At 30.1% G+C, this 22139-nt stretch overlaps 1 protein-coding gene across 1 annotated transcript in view; it reads right to left on the reverse strand.

Annotated features, from left to right (window-relative positions):
- Positions 1-984: 984 nt before the first annotated feature.
- Uev1A (Ubiquitin-conjugating enzyme variant 1A) overlaps positions 985-22139 on the reverse strand; it is a 34167-nt gene continuing 13012 nt past the window's right edge. Inside the window, exons 2-4 of the mRNA XM_067277661.1 lie at positions 21067-21215; positions 13489-13614; positions 985-2451 (exon numbers count right to left, since the gene is read on the reverse strand). Of these exons, the coding sequence (XP_067133762.1) occupies positions 2311-2451; positions 13489-13614; positions 21067-21215 (416 nt within the window). The 3' untranslated portion in view covers positions 985-2310. The remainder of the gene's footprint in view (positions 2452-13488; positions 13615-21066; positions 21216-22139) is intronic.

Raw genomic sequence — 22139 nt, forward strand, 5'->3', positions numbered from 1 at the left:
CATTGCCTTAAATGAAGAGCTACTTAGCTGACATGGGTTAAAAAGCTTAAATTAAATGTGACAATATTTGTTACATAAATAATAGCTATTTCTAAAATTTTACAATTGAAATTTACAGAAAATTTGGCAATGTAGTTTAGAAATGATCAAAGATGTTCAACATAAGAGTCAAAGATACTAAACTATAATAAAAGTATAATGTATCATTTTTTTGTAAAGAATTCAAATGTATTTAAAAATTACAGAAAAAATTTATTTTATTAAAAACATTTGAGAATTTCTAATTAATGAAATTAGAATAACTAAATGATGCCAATACTGATTAGGAACTATACAGACCTTGATTATCTTTATTAACAAACACTGATCACATCCAAATATCAGAATTTGATTAACAGATAAAAATTGCAATCCAAACAAATTTCAATCTAATAAATTAAAAATGAGATGATATACTAAAATTTCAAATTATTTGATGTTATGAATTTTACAAATTATCAAAAATGTGTTTTGTTTGAAGAGAAAAAGCAAAGGTTTTTCAATCTTTTACTTCAAATAAAGTATATTTTTCTTGGTTTGATCTCGTACTTTAGAATTTTAAGTATATGAATTTGACTTTGACAAGTTAGAAATGAACTAAAAACCTGGAGTATCTATAACTATAGAAATAAACCAAGTAAATGAGTATAAATAGATCAAACATATCTATGTTTGAAAGAATATGACAATAGTTAGACATTAAATTTGTCACTTGTAATCAAGTTAATAAATGTAATATCAATAGAAAAATAAACTTTGATGTAATATCTTACTAAGTTTTAAAATAAATATGGAATTCATTCTTTAAAGAATAATATCTTTATCAGATTAAATCTAAATTAAAAAACAAAAAGTTAGATTTAGTCACAGTAAAAAATTTCATTTTAAATTTACTAAAAAAGCTATAAATACTGCTTTTTCTATTAGATTAATAATCAATATATATTTAGAATCATATATGCAATTTTATTTCTGTTGGCTTTGTATTTCTACAATGGGGGAAAGATGTGAGTATCAATAATTTTAAGACAATAATTCTGTACAGTTCAATCATTTCTAATAGAGTAAATGCCAACAGAGGTTTGTAAATTGCTTCTTTGTGCTTACCAAACGTATTACAATTCTAATATTTTCCAGGAGTATACAATAAAATTATTTTCAATTTTCACGAAAGACAATAATTATGAAGGAAGGAAAAAAATATGGCCCATTTACAGTGAACTGGTAAGAAAATTATTTCACGTAACAGAAATAACAACATACAATAGCAAGCTGAAATATTTCATTTAGTTCATTTTCAAAAATTGTGACAATTGTGATCATAGACACAAAAACTGTTTATAGACAACTCATCATTGAGCAAAATTATAATCATTACAGATAACTTTTGAAAGAAATTTTCTGGTTTACAGAATGAAAGTTTAAATTGGTTATCATATCAGTAATCATTGCTAAATTACTGCAGCTACATTCTTTTATAAGCAGCTGTACATAAATTACTGTATCATATACGATCTCTTATTTTTAATTATGTACTAAAAACTTTGGTAACAAATCATATATAACTGACATAGAATAAATATTTATTTCCACATCTTTGATAATTCTATAGAAAACAATTTAACTAAATTTTTCATAATATATGAGGAATGATATCCAAGTTTAAAAAATTTAAGAAAAAAAAAAAATACACAAATGAAAACTCCATCATTCTTTCACAGCTGTGTTCACGAAAGGGACATTGCAAGGCAATGCAGATCAAGATGGTGTGGCACTTATGCATGCAAAATTAAACATTACTGTCTTACAAACGCTGCAAAAACACCACCCAGTGAGATCAGAGGATAAATGTAGTAGAGAATATGGAATTGGAATATTAAATGTGATTTTCTTATTTTTCTTTCCTAAGAAAAAACATTAACATATGGCATTCACATCTAGTGGCCCCTTCTGCTATTACTATTATTGACAACAACCAGTTTTCGTTTTTTATTATTAAAACAAAATTATATTGAAATTACAATGACAATTAAATTTACAACACTGAATTCAAGTAATATAATGTTCAACAAATATTTAAATATTCAAACTGTTTACAAGATGCATGCAGTATAAGGGGCCACAGATACAACATTAAAATCTGTAGATCCCATATATAATTCACCAATTACCTTTCCATTTTAGCAAATTATCTTAGGCACAGAACAGTCTTGAATGATTGCTGAAATTTCTTAGTAATGACTTGCATGCTTAACTTCACATTTATATTTCCTAAAAAACTGTTCCCTCAGGTGGCTGGTTCAACCTCTGGTTATCTTTCAAAGTCATTGCTCTACGCAATTCTTGAAGGACAGACTTAATAGAATAATTCCGTTGCCAACGACTTAATACTGTAATAGCTCGTCGATCAACCTAAAATGCAAAACATTACAAATAAATAATTATTATTTAAAACATATTTAATTTTCAATCAAAAGTATCAAAAGAAAGAAGAATATTAAATCTAGTAATCTACTCTCACTATTTATTTAAATATATATCATATCATCACTTTTACATTTGATACATAATATATTAAATGTATCAATTTATAACTACAACTCCAAAACGAACCTGTTACCGGTGTTCCATGCGAAAATTGTCTCACTAACGTTTTCGAACTTATAACAGTTCTTCTTCAGGTGAAAATGGAAGATTTGAAAAAATAGAATAGGTTTCAAACCAAACCGCTTCGTCTAATTCCGTCGTGGCTGACATGCGCTGTAGTGTCCGGGTGTTGGTTATCGTCTATGCGCGTCTAAAAGGACTTGCCAGGCCGATGAAATGTTGATCTCTTCTTTTTGGTTGATGCAGATATTATTAAAGCTCATTTTATATATAGCGATAGCTTCTAACCACTTTATATGTTCCAGGTGGGGCGTCGTTACGATGATTTTTGCCTTATCTAGTTCTGCCTTGATATCTTGATCGGATGCATATATACTTAGCGCCGTGTTGAGTTTCTGGTGCTGTAGGTCGGCTTGGTGTTCTTTTAATCTGGTCTTTAACGAGCGCTTAGTGGAACCGATGTAAACGAGTTCTCTTTGCCATCTGTTGTCCATTAGAGGGATAGAGTACACTTCGTACATTCTGTTGGGATCCGGAGGGTCTTTGCAATTTTTTAGGATTTCGGCTATTGTGGGGCCTCTTCGATACGCTATCTGCATCTGCTGTTTTTTGGCTATCTCTCCATATACTGATAAATGAGCTTTAATAATATCTGCATCAACCAAAAAGAAGAGATCAACATTTCATCGGCCTGGCAAGTCCTATTAGACGCGCATAAATGATAACCAACACCCGGACACTACAGTGCATGTCAGCCACGACGGAATTAGACGAAGCGGTTCGGTTTGAAACCTTCTATTCTATTTTTTCAAATCTTCCATCTTCACCTGAAGAAGAACTGTTATAAGTTCGAAAACATTAGTGAGACGATCGTGAGACGATTTTTGCATGGAACACCGGTAACAGGTTCGTTTTGGAGTTGTAGTTATAAATCCTGGTGTCAGTAGAGAGTAGAGCAGTATCAATTTATATCAGTGATACATTTAAAAAAATATATAAAAGTATTGTTCAACAATTTTATACCATTTGAATAAATATTAAATCTAAGAGTGAAGTTTTAAATTTTAAGAACTGCTCAGTAATTCTTAAAATTCCTCTGGAACTACTAAACAACTAGTACAGTGCAAAAGTTTTACAGTTTACTTTATTTTTATCATTATAGATGGCAATTTATTCAAAAATATTTAATAGTTAACTTTATAAATATCACCATATTCATTTTTGGGCTAACTTTTTTCAAATATCTATAATTTTAAATCTTACTTTAATTTATAAACATTTCTTTAATTACTGTCAAACATCGTGTTTTGAATGCCTCGCTATTTGAATAATTCAGTTTACAAACAAAATTTTTAATTCGTTTTTGTCCCGGTTGCTGTATGATAATTCAGTTGCCAAACAAGTTACTCAGCAAAGCTAGCCTCTGATGGTCAACTTCCTATACTTCTTACGTTAAAGAAAGTTGTTGGCCCATCCAATCAATGACAGGACTACTGATTCAGAAGTTAGTGGCACTCAGATCACCTCATGTCACAATATGAATCATTGATGACATGCTATTGCTATTTAAAACAGATTTTAATGTGCATGCAGAAAAGATACTGTTTCCATTTTTCGGTATGCACCCAGTTGAATTTAAATCAATTGATTAATAAAAATCACATTAATTGACATTCATGTAATATAAATGGCATTCAAGAAGTCATGTTTAAATATGCTTAAGTTAAATGACAAAACTTTATTAATATAATATAATACAAAGTATGGCTGAGAAGTTCAGTGAATGGTTTCATAAAATAAAGGAAACAAGAGATACAAACAAAATACTTTTACTGGCATTCAAAGTAATCGCCATTAGCGACAACACACATTTGACATCGGTTGTACAGCTGCTGGAAGCTGTGAGCAAACACTTTTTTCAGTATTGCGCGAAGCACCGTTGTCGGATCTGCGCAATGTCAGAAAAGCATAGGCCTTTCAGGTGAGGAACAAGAAGAAATCTGCAGGTGCCAGATCTGGAGAATATGGAAAGTGTTGAAGAACTATCACCTGGCGTGTAGCGAGGAGGTGCCGTAATGTTCACGTGTTGCTCCATTTTGCAGTGACACTCCTTCTCACACTGACTGGTTGCATTGTTTGCTGCATGCAGTTCTGTTTAACTGTCATGATTTCAATGCTAGGAGGCACTAGTTGGCAAGTCTCTCACTACATCTGCGTGAGCGCAACATCCTAACCAGCACGGTTATTCAACTATGGGACCATTCATTGAACTTTTCAGACGCACCTTGCATTTATTATAATACAGTATTAATATTTATTAATAGTAGGTAGCCAGTCAATTAAAACTAAAAATAATATTAAATTTGAAAATAATAAAATAATAATTAAAACTAACCTTTTTGTAAAAGAAAGTCAGGTTTGGACATACAGACTAGAATAGGATATAATATTTGGGTTAAATATTAAAATAAATTTTCAGAAAACTACTGGAAAAATTTTTGTAAAAAATATATGGAAACTAAGACAAGGCCAGAAATTCATCAAGACAAGATAATTAAGACGGAAGAACTTCAGAATTGTATTAAAAACACAAATCAACACCGGGACCAAACGCAATACCTAATACACTGATCAAAATGCTGCCACTAGAAATCATTCAATATTTAACCAGACAATTCAATCAATTCTACAGTTATAGTATAATATCGGCCAATTGGAACGAAATTATTTTTACCATGATATTTAAACAAGGGAACAGACAAGACCCATCCAACTATAGACCAATAACTCTTTTGTCTTGTCTACGGAAAGTATTTACTGCAGTATTAGCTGGTAAATTCAATCATTGGACAGCTGTTAATAAATATAGAAATTTGTAGAAGGGGGTGGTACCCAGACAGCCCTCTTTGTGTTGTTGTCACTAATCCAAATGCAGTTGCTTAAGAAAAGACATAAAGTGTTTGCCCTTTTTTTGGATCTTGAAAAAGCATACGATATGATTAGCATTACAGACCTACAGTGTAAAATGAAGAGATATGAGGCAAATGAACTACTGATAAAAATGATAGGGCTGCTGTTCGGAAAATATAAGACAATCATTAAACAGGATACAAATATATGGACACCGTTTATTACCCACAGAGGACTATTACAAGGAGATCCGTTGTCCCCATATCTTTTCAACTTTTATTTATTTGATCTAAATAACTGCTTTAAAAGAGACAAAGATGGAATTCAAATTGAAAATCAGACTATACATACTATATCATATGCTGATGACATTGTGCTGGTAGCTCCCACTGCAGCTGCACTCCGTAGAAAGATTCAACAAATTTGTGAATACTTGGAAAAGTTACGAGTTAAAATAAATCCAAAAAAATCAACAATAATGATATTCAGAAATGGTAGTAATGTATCCAAAACGCACATGTCCTTTTTTATTAATAAAGAAGAAGTGAAAATAGTCAAGAAAATTAAATTCTTAGGAATAACGTTTAGGATCTAACCTCTCGTTTGAGAAACATTATAAAAATTCACTAAACAAAGCAAAAATTGTAATAAGTAATTTAATTCATCTATTCTGCAAGACTAAACTAAAGAACTTAGGAACACATTTTCAACTTTTTAATTCGTTTGTGATGAATTCAATGGGCTATGAGGCTCCAATTTGGAGTATTAATAAATTTAATGACTTTGAAAAACTACAGAATATATTTATACGCAAGATATTCCAGTTAGAATATAATATCCCGGGCAGCGCCTTAAGATTAGAAACAAATAGATTCAGATTAAATACTATACTAATAAAAAGATATTTAATGTTTCTACAAAAAATTATTAAGGCAGAAGACATAACAACAAAATTACTGTTTTTACTATACCACAAATCAAGGAATCAAGGGAAACGGATTTAAGACGAAGCTGGATAATGCAGCTATCGAAGATAGTAAATAAATATGGTTTATCTATTAAACTGTTTTTGCATCGTACATATAATATGGAGCAATATAAAGAAATAATATACAAAGCTATGGAGCACGCTATTGTTCAAGACATTGAAGATATACAAAAACAGGAAAATACAAGCTGGTATACAACAATTTTAAATTACCCAGTGAATAACAAATATGTATTGACAAACCTAGCCTTTAACGTCAAAAAGATTTTTATACAGATTAGGCTAAATAAATATGGAATAATTATAAATGACAAATATATAGATTACACCCAATCTAAATGTCCAAATTGTACCAAAAATTTATCTAAATTTCATATTATATGCGAATTCTGTAACGAAAAGGATAAACTACAAAGGCTCCAAATTGGGCCATTGGCTAACTGTACTAGCAAGAAGGAAATGTATAAGATGTTTGATAGTGCTAATACTAACATGATTTATATGTTATATAACTACGTTAAACAATCTACTAAATGATAATTGTGACAAAATATTAATGAAATTCTATAGATCAGTAAATAGAAAATATCAATGTTGTTGAGATGTTATTATATGAGTGTAAATATGCGTTTAAATAAAAACGCCCTTGTAACAGGCGAAAGCCTTTTACACCAAATAAAGATTATTATTATTAAAAAAAAAAAAAAAACTAGCCTTTACACTTAAACTAAATCTAAAACTATAAATTAATTAATTAAAAATTGAAATCAATTCAATTGAAACATAGTATTTTGAAAAGTGTGGATAAAGTACTTGTCTGTCTTCATTGATTTGTTTATATATTATGCAGGCTGTCAGAATTGAGTCTCTACTTACAGCACTCCTTAGTTGGCAGTAATGGAACATTTTTGTTTTTAATATATACCAGGTAACCTGACAGTTCAATTAATGTTTACTTACTTAAAATTAAAATTTTTTTAAAAAGTAGAAAAATTTATAAAACAAAAATTAATGAAATTACTAAAAAACTACAATAAGTTTAAATTTGATTATCTTTTTGGCAAAACAACACTAAAACAATTTCTGTAGTTATGTCACAGAAGAAAACAACAGGTGCAATTAATTTAAAAAATTGTAATTAAGAGTTCAAAAAATGCAGGCAAAATTAAATAAATAATTATTAAAAATAAATTATAAAAACTAAAACTAAATTATTACTAAATAAATTAAACCAAAAATTAATTAAAAATAAAAATAATAAGTAAAACTCTGGCCTATACATTGACATTGAAACCAAAATTTAAAATAAAATCAAAACTAATTAAAATCAAATCAATTAAAAATTAAAAAGTTTTTAAAAACTGTTTAAAAGTTGTTTTGAAATTTTCAAATTGTAATTCAAACTAATTTTAAAATGTATGTTATTTGTGTGTGGCGATGACAGAACATTTTGCTTTTAATATGTAATATACAAATAAAAATTGGTACTTGTGAATCTTTGTCCCAGATGATGGCTCTGCCTTGGCAACCAACATCTCAATTAGTACCTGTATCCCCTTGAAACAAATTGACTCAGCCAACTAGCTTACATTAAACAGACACGTGTTACCATCTCAGTCTTTTTCATTATACGATTTATCACACAAGCTGGAGATAGAAAAGGTTATGTAACCGCTTCAAAACTCACTAACCATTTCCATACTTACCCCATTTGGGAAATCCTTTCTGAACCAATTATCAACCCAATACATGCGAGTTAGATTGCATCAATTGACTGGCAACCTGCTAACCGAAAAGTACCCTTTAAAATGAACAATAATTTAAACTAATTTGTTTGCTAACTTTTTCTGGCAGAATTTTATCCTATGTGCACCATCACGACAGTGGTTGCAACCATTCATGCTTCTGATGAATTCCTCCCGGAGGTGAGCCGTCAATTGTTTAACATCACTAGTTATTAATTCACGATACACACACATCAATAACTAGTGATGTTAAATGATCAGCAGCTCCCCCCCGGGAGGACTCCATTGGGAGCATGAACAATCATAATTGCCGCCATGATAGTGCCCATAGGTAAAATTTTACCCTTTTTCTTTATTAAAATTTTGCGATAATCTTAACAGCATTGAAATAACGAAACAGAGTGAGTTGATACGAGGGTCGTTCAATAAGTCCTTAGAAAAAGATAGAAAAACAAATTATTTTAAGTAGTTTTTTTTTTATTTTTCAACATAATCTCCTTTAAGCTCTATACACTTTTCCAAGCATTTCTCCAACTTTTTTAAGCCATCTAAAAAGTAAGATTTTGGAAGGTTCTCAAAATAGGCATCTGTTTGAGTGATGACCTCCTTGTTCGACATGAATCGTTGTTCACCGAGCCATTTTTTTAAGTTTGGAAACAAAAAAAGTCACTGGGGGCCAAATCTGGTGAATACGGTGGATGTTGTAATAATTTGAACTTTAATTCCGTGATTTTGGTCATCGAAACTGCACAGGTGTGCACCCGTGCATTGTCTTGATGGAAGAGGATCTTTTTCTTTTTCAAATGAGGACGTTTTTCCTTGATTTCTTCACTCAACCGGTGCAATAATGACGCATAATATTCTCCAGTTATTGTTTTTCCTTTTTCCAAGTAATCAGTGTAGATGATTCCGCGTGCATCCCAAAAAACCGTGGCCATCACCTTCCCGGCCGATTTCGCTGTCTTTGCCTTCTTCAGAGCCCTTTCGCCTTCAAAAACCCACTGTTTTGACTGTTCTTTTGTCTCTGGAGTATAGTAATGTATCCATGTTTTGTCCACAGTTATGTATCGACGCAGAAACTCGTCAGGATTGCGACGAAAAAGTGCCAAAATAGCCTCAGAGTCAACCACACGATTACGTTTATTCTCCACTGAGAGCAAACGCGGCACCCATCTTGCTGAGATTTTTTCACACCCAATTTTTCGTGCAAAATAGAAAAAACCGTACCTTGTGATATGCCTGTGGCCTCAACTATTTCATGCACTTTGATTCGTCGATCACTCAAAATCATATCGTGGATTTTGTCAATCATTTCGGAAGTAGTCACTTCCACTGGACGTCCCGAACGATGTTCATCTTTTGTGGATGTACGGCCACGTTTGAACTCATTTACCCAATTGTAAACAGTTGCAAACACAGGAGCAGATGTGCCATGAACTTCATCCAACTCAGCTTTGATCTCTTTCGGTGTTAAGCCTTTTAAATATAAGTGTTTAATCACCGCTCGAAACTCACTTTTTTCCATTTTTCTAAATAAACAAAAGTTTCTTGCTTCAATCGACAATAAAAATTAAACCATGCGATGAATATGACTGAGATTTTCACAATTGTCCAGTGAGCCACGATGCTTACTAAAAACGCGCCAATTTTGATGCTACAATCGCCATCTATTGGATTTTCTAAGAACTTATTGAACGACCCTTGTAACACGTGTGTTTAGTGTAGGTTAGTTGGCCCAGTCAATTTGTTTCAAGGGGATACAGGTACTAGTTGAGATGTTGGTCGCCAGGGCAGCGCCACCATCTGGGACAAAGATTCACAAGTACTGAAATACAGTAGAGAGTCATTAATCTGAACCCCGGTAATTGGAACGATTTTCGGTCGGACTGTGTCGTGCTGAATCGAACGTTTTTGATACTAGATTTACTTCTAAAGTATAATTTTCATGTTTTTATATTCTTCAATATATTTATTTTGTTTGTACAAAATGAAGAAATAATTTTTAACGATACAATAGCCTCGATTATTATTATAAAAATTTTCGTTAAGCTTAAAATCGACAAAAATTCAACACGAAGCGACACACAACGGAGAAAAATATGAACATCGGACAGGTTAATGTATTTTTTCATACATAATCGGTAATCGGAACAAATCACTAATCTGAACAACCCAGTCCACAATTGATTCCGATTAACGACTCTCTACTGTAATTTATACCTGTAAAATTATTCTGAATTTATTAGCTAATAGTTATGTATTTTATTATAAAATTGCAAACAATAAATACAGCCAATAAAATTTCAGAAAATGTGTAATACAGATAACAGAAATGTAAGAAACATCTAAAAAAAAATTCACTTTATTAAATTTTAACACAATACAATACTATACTAAAACAAAATCTTGTTAAAAAATACTTTTATTAATATGATTTAAAATGCAAAATCTCATCTTAATTATAAACACACATTACTCAATATATCAGCAAATAAAATCACTCCATTTATTAATAGATACCTTCTTATAAAAATATAGTGACTTTTCAGTTATACAACTCTAAAGAGACAATGATAAAAGTCGCATAAGTAAGAGTGTTGTACAAAAGAGAGATTGACCGACTTGAATAAAAAGTGTTAAAAATAGAACTGTAACACATTCAGTATTGATTACCACAGTTAAAAGCATTCTTTCTTTTAAATTCAAAATACAAAGTTGTATCTGGTAATGTTGCTACCTATGTCACCCAGAAATTAATGCGCATATCCACATAAGTTTTGCTGCAAAAGTGGGCTTGCAGGGCCAAAGTACAGTACTGCATTTTTCTTTATGTTAAAATCTCCATAGGGCAGAAACTGGAAGTACAAGTAGTTTGGAAATTTTGTTGACCATCCGAAGATTATTTTGACATAGTTAGATAAAATACATGTCAAGGAAGGTAAATCTGTCAAAATTTGAAAAATATGCACGTAATAATCATGGCCTGACACAAAATTCATACCAAAGTTATTAGTCAATACATACCTGAAAAAAGCTTTAGAGGAATGCAACAATAGTCTGGACATACACGACAATGGTCACTAAAGGATTATGACATTACAACTCATTTTATCTAAACATATAGCCAACAGCCATTTTCTTTCTAAAAACAATTATTATGTTCAGTATGATAATCCTATCTGATTTCTTATCTTCTTGGGCACCTGTTCGATCTATGGCAAAGTGACTCTACTCTGTTCTTGTGATTGACAATCACAATGATAAAGTGAGAGAAAAATACATTAGTCTGAAACATTTGTAGGGGTGTAGAACTGAGAGTCATTGATATGAAAGATTTTAGACATTATCTTCCATACCAGTGAAAAAGTCTTATAACTGAGTGTGTCACTTAAATGAGAGATCACTGTATATGCACTTGAAATTTATAAATTAAAGCAGTTTTTACTTTTCAATCTTATTGCCTACAAAGCATTCCCATATCATAGCATTACTCCCCACAATGCTTCACTGTAAGAGCCACACAGTCTTCTTTCAGTTTCTCATCTGTTTTGCAGCAAACAAATGTTCTATGGTTTGATCCAAAGAATTCAAACTTTAACTCATTAGTCCATAGCACCTCTTCCATTTCATTAGGGCCTGTTCTTATGCTGCAACTCAACCATGAAGACCAACCTACTACAATTGTAAAATAACTAATACTTATTTGGTGGATGTCAAACCAATATTTGTACTGACTCAAGAGAAAAATTCACACAAAATAGTATAAGGCATTTAATTAATAGTATAAGGTGTACACCACACGATTTAAAAATAATGTTAAGATAATAAATGAGTGTAAATAATGTTATGATGATAAATAGTTTTTATCATCCTTGTTTTTAATAACACCTATTTATCATCTTAAGATTATTAATGCAATTCCTTCAATAAAATGTCAAGCTTAATGCAACCTTTAAGCTTAATGCTGCACAATTCCATGATACTACCACCTGTAAGCTGATCTTTCATAATGTTGATAGGACTGTATTGGGTTCACCTCTGCCCATATTCTAATTTGATGAGAATCATTCTGTACATTATATCTAGACTCCTATAGTTACAGATTGGATAATTATATTTATTTTTTAGACATAAGATTAATATAATAATAGTTGCAAATTTTCAGTTATATTTGTAACTATATTTATCACACAATATGTTTGGGACAATTACAAAAGCTTACTTGTATTCATTGTTCATATTCAAAAATTTTAAATTTCATTAATTTATTAAACATGACTCTTTGACATGGAAGTTAATAAAACTTACAGCAGTTTATTTTTATTATTATTTTCACATATAATAATAATCATACAATAATAATACATATGATAATTTTCACATATAATACATTTTCACATATAATAATAAACTGCTGTAAGTTTTATTAACTTCCATGTCAAAGAGTCAACATAAACTTAGTCATTACTATTATAAACAACATAGAAAACTAATAGTTCTTTACTGATGTTCCTGAAGAAACTGATCTTTAAAAAATTGTAATGCACTTCTAGATTTATAATTAGTAATAACTTAAAAACAATGTTAATTTTATTCTAAAAAATTATATAATTGTGTAATTCTATAATTAAAACTGGTTTGTCCCAAATATTTATAAAATTATGCAGTTATTTATCTCTTAGATTTCTAGAACGAGTATACCTATACAATTTTTCGCAACACTTACATGTGAGCATAACTGATAGATTACACTCAAATTTGCTTATTAGATTCATTTAATTTTTCTTCTTTTTATAGAAGGCTAATAAATAAATTTTATTAATTTTATAGTTATTTACCTTCAGTTTTTATTTTTTACTTTTTAGTTTTTATAACTCATGTTATGTATTTTTATCACTGCTGTTTTATTATTATTATTATATTAATTACTTTACATTTTAAATTCTATTTTTAGAAATTTTCTATTTTATAATATTTTAGAAAATATGGTCTATTTTGTAAATATTCTATTTGTAGTTATACATTCATATTATATGAACACTGAAGATAGTTCAAAAATGTTTCAAAATAAAAATCATTTTGGTATTCTTTTAATCAAACAATTTTTGATTATCAAATCATCATTGTTAAATCAATGTTTACCTCTATTTTACTGTTTTTTTTACACTATAAAAACAATCAAATTTAAAATGAACCTACCACACCAGTATTTTCATTAACACCTGTCATTCTGATCCTTGAAATAAATCTGACACTTGGTGGTTCATCTGGATATTGTGGTCCACATTCAATTCTTAAACTATAAATCCTATTTTCATAAGGTGTCTGAAAGATATAAAAAATTATTATTATTATAATCTACTCCAGGAACCAAAATTTATATTTAAAATTTGCCATTTTTTTTAATACTAGTTTTATGCTGAACAACAATTAATATGTTTAAGCCAATACATCATCAACTGCCATAAATAATCAGGCTAACTTTTGGGATATATACAATTAAAGATTAGAAATAAATTTGGCACTTGAGGTAGGCATTAGGCATGAGTGTTTATTTGTATATATATACCTTGCCAGGGTTGCAATGGCCGACTGAGTGCCTTGAGTGGATGTTTCTGGCCATGAACACAAAGGTGTCCCCAATCGGCGCCGTAGTAGTTGTCGATGGTTATGTCTTTGGCTTATATATGCTGGAAGAGGAGATTGGACTGAAGGTCCGGGTAGCGTAACTGGCAACGTGACCGCACAGTAAGCGGGAGTTGCAGGTTCGAGACCCACTTTGGGGCGATTCTTTTCTTCCAGTTTAATATAAATTATTATAATTATTAATTTTAATAAGAGATGGCACCTAACGCCTACTCAAGTGCCAAATTTATTTCTAATCTTTAATCGTATATATCCAAAAGTTAGCCCAATTATTTACGGCAGTTGGTAATGTATTGGTTTAATGTTATTGGGTTTAGTGAGTGTTTATTTGCAATTAATATGTTTCATTTTGATACACTAAAGATGTCAATTGTTTCTAGAATTTAACTCGTAGAAGTAAATTTCAGCTTATGACAACAAACTTAAATGATTTTATATTTTACTAGGGAGCTTTACCCCCACTTGCTTTGCTCATTCATTCAAACATTTTCTGATGATTCATCAATTCCCAGTGCTGTTGTTTTTATTTCCTTTCTGCGATGAGAAAAAGTGTTATGACAATTAAATAATCGCAGTTAAATATAAATAGTATGGATAAAAAATACATCACTTTTAAAAATGCAGAGGTGGTTTCTAATGCATGAAAAATCATTGTAGTAGTTTTCTTGTATTACACTTTAAAATATTTTTATATGTTTATTTATAAAACTTTGTAACTTTATTGTAGTAATAAAAGAGTTTACCAAAAACAATTCTCATTGGTAAAGTTGCAAGATTATAAGTGTAAATAATAAATGCATTATTTCAATATGTATTTGTCAAGAATTACAAGAACCTCAAATCTTCAATACAAAAAGATTTGAGTGATGTGTGTCTTAAGAACATTGACATCAGAACACAAAAGAGAATGGCTGCTTCTTGGGGATTTCTTATCATTACCACATTGAAGGGGATGAATTCTCAATCATGTAGTGACAAGAGTTGAGATGTAGATATCTCACTATATACCTGAGAATAAGTGTCAGTGTCAGTCTCTTGAATGAGACCACTCACATTCTCCAACCAAACCCAAAAAGTTCAAACAGGCACCTTTAACCACAAAAGTCATGTCAAAAGTTTTATGGAACCAGAGAGGCATTCTGATTATTTGCCTTGAGGAGAAACCATCAATGTGAAAAGTACAGTAAAACCTTTACAAAGTTATGGTATGTTGTACAGAACTATTGGTATAACCCATGATAATGCATGTCCTCACACTGCTCAAAACACAGCAAAATAGTTGCAAAAGTTTCAGTGGAAGGTGCTGAATCATCCACTGTATAGTCAGGACCTGGCACCTTCTCACTTTCATCTTTTCCTGAAGTCTCAAGCAGAAAACATTTGCAAATTGATGACAACACCAATGAGACTGTCACCAAGTGGTTCAAAGAACAGGCAGTAGAATTCTTCAACAAGGAAATTGCCAAGCTCATCTCCCAATATTAAAAATGCTTGGATGTCAATGGAGGTTATGTTAAAAAATAGTTTTAAGCCATTTAAAAACGTAAAAATATACAATATTGAAAACTAATACAAAAAAAAAATCTTCTAAATGTCCATTCACAAGCACTGGAACACAATCAATACTGTCAGAGTCCACCTTCTTTTGTAGACTCTCTGCACCTATACCTATGTAAATTCTTCAAAAGTCCCTGTGATATTGGATATTTTCAAATTTTCAGATAGGTGGGAAAGAGCCCATAAAAAGTAAACACTGATAGAGTTTACCTTTTATGGGCTCTACCAGTAGAGCCCAAGTAGAGCCCAACTACTGGTAGAGTTTTAGATTCTGGTATACCAAGAAGATAGTCATGAGCAAGTAGCAAGAAAATTCCATTTTTGATTTTACTAGTATGCAAAAAGTCTAATTCAAAAGTTTCTTCTTTATTGTTTTATAGTGCAAAATATACTGTGCTTTAGATTTAAAGGCTTTTATTTCACGAATATCTGAAAGATATGGCCATTTGTCTGATTTTTTTTTAGCTTCTATGTACACAATGCAAAACGATCATTTCTTTAACTATAATATCTTGAATTAGACATTTTAAAAATATTTGAAAAATCATTAAAGTTGTATTTTGTTTTTGGCTTCTTTAGTGACAGCTCCAGTTGATGATGAAAGTCCAGTCCTACTTAAAGAAAAGTCATATCTAGAAATGTACTTAACAAAATAATTGTATCTGACATTCAGTAATGTAAAAATACCATATTTTTATTAAGTAAAAATCAGATACGAAATTCTTACTGAGTACAACTGCAAAATTTTGTACATACAATGATCACATTTTAACAATTTCCTACCTGTTTGACTTGATTTTTGGTAGTTTTTCCACAAAACTTAGTAAAACAAATATATAGAGGTTGCTTTTAACAAAACTCAAATTGTGACAATTTTTGCTGATACAAAGTATTTGCTACTGACAGCAGTACTGTCTGTAATCATCTGCTGGGACTTGTCATCTTGTTGTCACATTTGGACATTATACCTTGACTTCATGCAAAACCTATTTCTAAAGCTCATAGACAACGTTCTCCTTGTCATGCCCAGAGACATGCTGTTCCAGCACAATGATGCCCTGTCACATTTCAGCATTGTATGAGAACATCTGAACAACATCTTTAGAGAAGTGGACAGGAAGGGAAGAACCTGTTGTGTAGCTGGTGCAATTGCTCAACCTAACGCCTCTTAACTTTTTTCTTTTATGACGTGTCAAGGACTTGACATCAGGAAAGATTGACTGTGCAAATAAATATTGCTTTTTACCAAATCTGACACAATCCAACTTGGTAGAAAGATATCTATCTCCTTCTGGAATCTTCAGAGGACAAGTTACTCATTATAAACCATTTTCCTTGGTAAGATCTACTACTTCTCTGGACTGATTGCAGAGTCAATGTTTAGCATGTTAATTGCTGCCTGTAATATGATACTTTGTTTATTTAGGGACCTCAATGAAAAAATTGGATATTTAATATTTTATTATAATTTTAAATAGAAGGGTGGTTATATAACAGTTAGTAGAGTGAAGTTAAGAAAAAAAAACAAAAGAACATCTAACGGACATTAGATGTCCTTAGAGAGAAAAAGGCCCTATTTATTTTATAATCTGTTGCAATTACATCTGCACATCTAATTACATGTTTTTAAAGCATGTGTCAGGACATTTGCAGGTTAAAGTACACATGTGATGTAGTAAACAATAAGGGGGGGGGTTGAATTACATACTTGATATATTTTCTTTTGCAATATTACTTACTTTAATGAAATAAAAGAATTAAACTAGTCTTAAATATGTTTCTTCTTCTTTTCTTAACTAATTACTATTAAAAAACACTATTAAATGTAAAATAGTTTTTTATGAAAAAAACCTATGACTGCCAGCCATCAATTCACTTCATGAGCCTCACGATGACCAACAGTCAGAGCAAACTTTATAGATGTTTGCGAGATGCTGTCATTAGAATGTAAAACAACATCTTATGAAAATTTGACCTTGAGTGAAATTACATTGGTTATAGTGACAATGGGAAGTTGGATAGCCCATTAATTAATTAGTACAGCCATGGGTATGTTGGGTGGTAGTTAAAGTGGTAGACACCAATGACAGTTTAGAGATCATCTAGACCAGCGGTTCCCAACCTTTTTTTGACCAGGGACCACTTTGATTTCATTGTTGTTAGCAGGGACCACAAGGTTTAAGAAAAATAAACTGTGTCAATCTAAAAATAAACTTTAATCAAAACTGTTAACATAAGTAATCGTTAGACTCAAAAGTAACATGCTTTAACAGTACTATTATAATAGAAAACATAACATTTTTAGTAAAAATTAAATTCAGTTTGTATCAATGTGGGAATAATAATTTAAAATGAATAAAAGTTTTAAATCTTTTGCGGACCATATTTTAGCTCTTGTGGACCAACTGGTTGGGAACCGCTGATCTAGACAGTGGTTGAGAAAAATTTCATTGCAGAGACGACATTGCTTGCTTGCCACAATTTAGACAGCATTTAGAAACCAGTAATTTGATCTACTTTCTAGACTTACTCGACAGCAGGTTTAGATGGCGTTTTAATTTGAGTGGAGGTTGTCAAATTGTTTTGTTCTTGGTAAAGTTTACATAAAATGGATATCATTTCTTTGATAAATGTTGTAAATGGGTGGAATCAACAAAATTATTCATTAATTAATTGCTTGGATCAGAAAAAAAATATAATTTGTTTTACCTTGTATGTAATACCTTAAATTTGTTTTAAATGTTCCAATTCTGATATTCAAATGAGTGAAGACTTAAGAATACAATTAAACCAGATGGTTTTATTTATAATTCAAGTATCATGTCAGCTACAAAACATTAATGCACTTCAGGTTTATTATTGTTAAAATCCTCATCAGAATGTTCTGTTAAGCAAACAAGATAATTTTAATAATTGCAAAAACCTTTTTATAGAAATAAAAATAATAATAATAAAATATTTTAAATTATTAACCTCGACAATTATGAAGGAGAGTAATACAAGATCAGAATAATTCCTTAAAAATTTATTCCAAAGACAAATTCAGTATAAATTTTCTAAATCTGGATTTGTTCATATTTTACATTATATTGGAAATGAAATTAAACATTGAAATGGAAAAAGATTGTCATTAACTGCCAAACTATGGTTGTTGACAGCTTTAAGATTTTATGCTGTCAGAAGCTTTCAGAAGATAGCTGGCAACCTTATCAGTGTTTTTTCTGACATGGTTTAAATTGCTAGAATTTTTATAAACAAATATAAAAATTTTTAAATGTTATAAACTTTATGTACAATGAATAACTCAATTAGCTGAACAACAACTAAAAGAAGAGAGTAATGCCAAAGAAAGTAACAACTAATGTTTTGTTGAGATTTGTTTAGATGATATTCAGAAATAGATGAACGTCATCTTTGAAATGCATTTTAAACTGCAGTTCAGTCAGCCAACATCTAGATGCTATTTGGCTGTTAAACGTCACTTAACGTAAACTCTGTCTCTGAAATCAGCTATGTGGTTTGCTGGTGGGGATCATGAAACACCCTGTAAATAGAGGTGTTTATATTGTATACTAATTTCATACTGATATTAAAAAATTCCTTGATCACAACAAACATTTCATTATTTCTTTTTTATAAAATAAAAAAATAATTTTAGAAATAATTGCTTTAATTGTTGTTTAATTGTAATAATTGTTCTATTCTACTCAACATTAAATTCTGTTCTGTCTGAAGTTTAAAATCAAAATGTTCTCTTCTCTATTTTATTCTGTGATGTATATTGGCTTAATTTATACCAAAAATGTTTGCAGTTAAATATTTATGTAACTTCTTATTTCTACATATAGTTGATTAAAATATTTTAATCTTGAATATGCAAATAAGGAGTTATAAATTAACTTCGTTATAATTATTTCAAAATCAAATTGAGATGATAATAGCCAAAAAAGTCAACTGAACTTGGTTCGCAAAAAAGAATAAAAGCGTTAAATAAATATGATATTTGCAACTTCCTAAGTTATACAGTTCTTGTATTATTATCAAATTATATCTGAATATTTACAGATTACTTATAAACATACACATCTATTTTTTGTGTGAATATGCACTATATTTTTCTATGCAATTTCACTTAAATAAATCAAATCAAATTCAATAAATCAGTGATATAATGGCAAGCAGAAAATATTTATTACTTACATTAAAACATTCTTCCATGATTTTTTGATGATTCCCTCAAAAATAATGATAAACTTTATACATTATATTGCCAAATCATTAAAAATAAGTAACTGCAGAATGTAAAATTTGAATTTGTAACTTTTGGAAAACTAGTCTAATACTGTTAATAAATACTCTTTGATTATTGAGACTGTCAATTAAAATCTGTCACCCAACAATTATTATTTTTTTATTTTGGATAATTTTGTTATATAACTTACACTTAACTAATGTGTTTTTTCTATGGTTTAAATTGCTAGAATTTTTATAAACCAATATAAAAATTTTAAAAATGTTATAAACTTTGTGTTTGTACATTACACAGCCACACCAACTGCTGTATAATATCAGGCTATATTCTGGCAATAATAATTTGAATTACTGATTAATTTGTCCCTAGAGGGAGGCATTAGGTGCCATCTCGTATTAAATTTAATAATTATAATTTAACTAAATAATTTTAGAATAAGAAGAAAATGGTGTAGCTTTATAAAGCTTTATAGTAATGAATCAGGTTTCAGAAGATGTTTGTATTTGTATATTACAGTAGAGCACCAATTATCCGACCCCCGATTAACCGACCACGTTCTAGTCACAAATTCAAATGTCCACTAGTGATGTGGCGCTACAATATTTGGTTATGTCTTGGCTACTTTAATACTATTTTTGTTAAATTTTTGCATGTTTTAGCTGGCAGCACTGGCTCGACCATGAAAGGGAGGCTAGTATTTAAACCAGGCCTAATACACTATACAGTAGAGAGTCGTTAATCTGAACCCCAATAATCGGAACGATTTTTAGTCAGACTGTGTCGTGCTGAATCGAACGTTTTTGATACTAAATTTACTTCTAAAGTATAATTTTCATGTTTTTATATTCTTCAATATATTTATTTTGTTTGTACAAAATGAAGAAATAATTTTTAATGATACGATAGCCTCGATTATTATTATAAAAATTTTCGTTAGGCTTAAAATAGACGAAAATTCAACATGAAGTGACACACAATGGAGAAAAATTTGAACATCGAACAGGTTAATATATTTTTTTGTACATAATCGGTAATCCAAACAAATCACTAATCTGAACAACCCCAGTCCCCAATTGATTCCGATTAACAACTCTCTACTGTACTAATAACGTATTTTTTCATACTTTTCGGTTATCCGACTTTTCAGTTATCCGACCAACCCCAGTCTCCAATAAAGTCGGATAATCGATGCTCTACTGTATTTAGTTCAAATAATTTTTTTTCAAATTAATTTTGATTTTAATAATTTTTTCATATATATAATATAACAAGAATGAATTAAACAGAATAATAGAATTTACTATTACAAAACCAATGCTTACTCTAGGAGGACCAATAATCATGCCTGTCCAATGAGTAAGAGTCATATCACTGTCATCTTCCAAGCCCCAACTAATTGTTCCATCTCCAACTCCTTTTTGCCCTTGTTCTAGTTCTTCTAAGAGACGAAAATTTCTTGGAATGACTACACCTAATAATAAAATTGAAAAAATCTAAGTCATCGAAAATGTACAGTTAATAAAGTTAATAGTTTTGCTAGTAAAAATTTTTTTTCAAAATTAAAAGGAAAAAATTATAAATAATAATAAAAACTATAAATGTTGTCATAAACTTATTCAGAAAAGTTTAATTTGTTATAAATGAACTTGGTTTATCATATGCTAAAACTTGTTTAAATAGTATTTCAAATGTTAGTATTTATTTATTATTGATGTAATAGTACAATATTGAGCATATTTACATTGTTCCCATTTCTTTTCTCCCTTAGAAATTAAGTACATTTTAAGGACATTTAAGGAATCTGAAAAAATTTTTAAGCACTTACATCCTGAAAGTCTATAATGAACCAATATACCCAAAGAATTAGTACAATGAATCTTTTTAAGCATTTAAGATTAAATGTAAGTTATATTAAATAGTTGACAATGCATAGAATTTTATGTCATAATTATAAATTAAATAAATATAAATGAAGCTTGTAATAAACCAGTATTTAAATAAGTAAAAGATCTCATACCCATAAAGTTTCATTTTTATCGTCAGGTTTGTGATTAATTTATTCATTATTTATGGAAGAAATTATTTCAACAAAAAATGTAAAATTTTATTATTCAAAATATCCTTAAAGGTAGCAGTTAATGCTTAATCTAAATCAATTTAACATTTTCTTCTATAATAAAAGAGACAGTCCTTGACTTAAGTGGACCATTCCACAGTTCCTTACACAAGTGAAACCTAAACATTTATACCTCATACTCATACAAGGAGAGGTCACACCAGATGGGAAACATTTGACTGAGATTTTATCACAAAACAGATTACATCAAAAGATAACCATATGCTTTTAAAATATGTGGCACTGGCCATCCTTCCACTAGAAAATGACATTCCAATT

This window comes from Centruroides vittatus, unplaced genomic scaffold, assembly GCF_030686945.1.
Source record: "Centruroides vittatus isolate TY-2023 unplaced genomic scaffold, ASM3068694v2 contig_753, whole genome shotgun sequence".
NCBI classification, from domain to species: Eukaryota; Metazoa; Arthropoda; class Arachnida; order Scorpiones; family Buthidae; genus Centruroides; species Centruroides vittatus.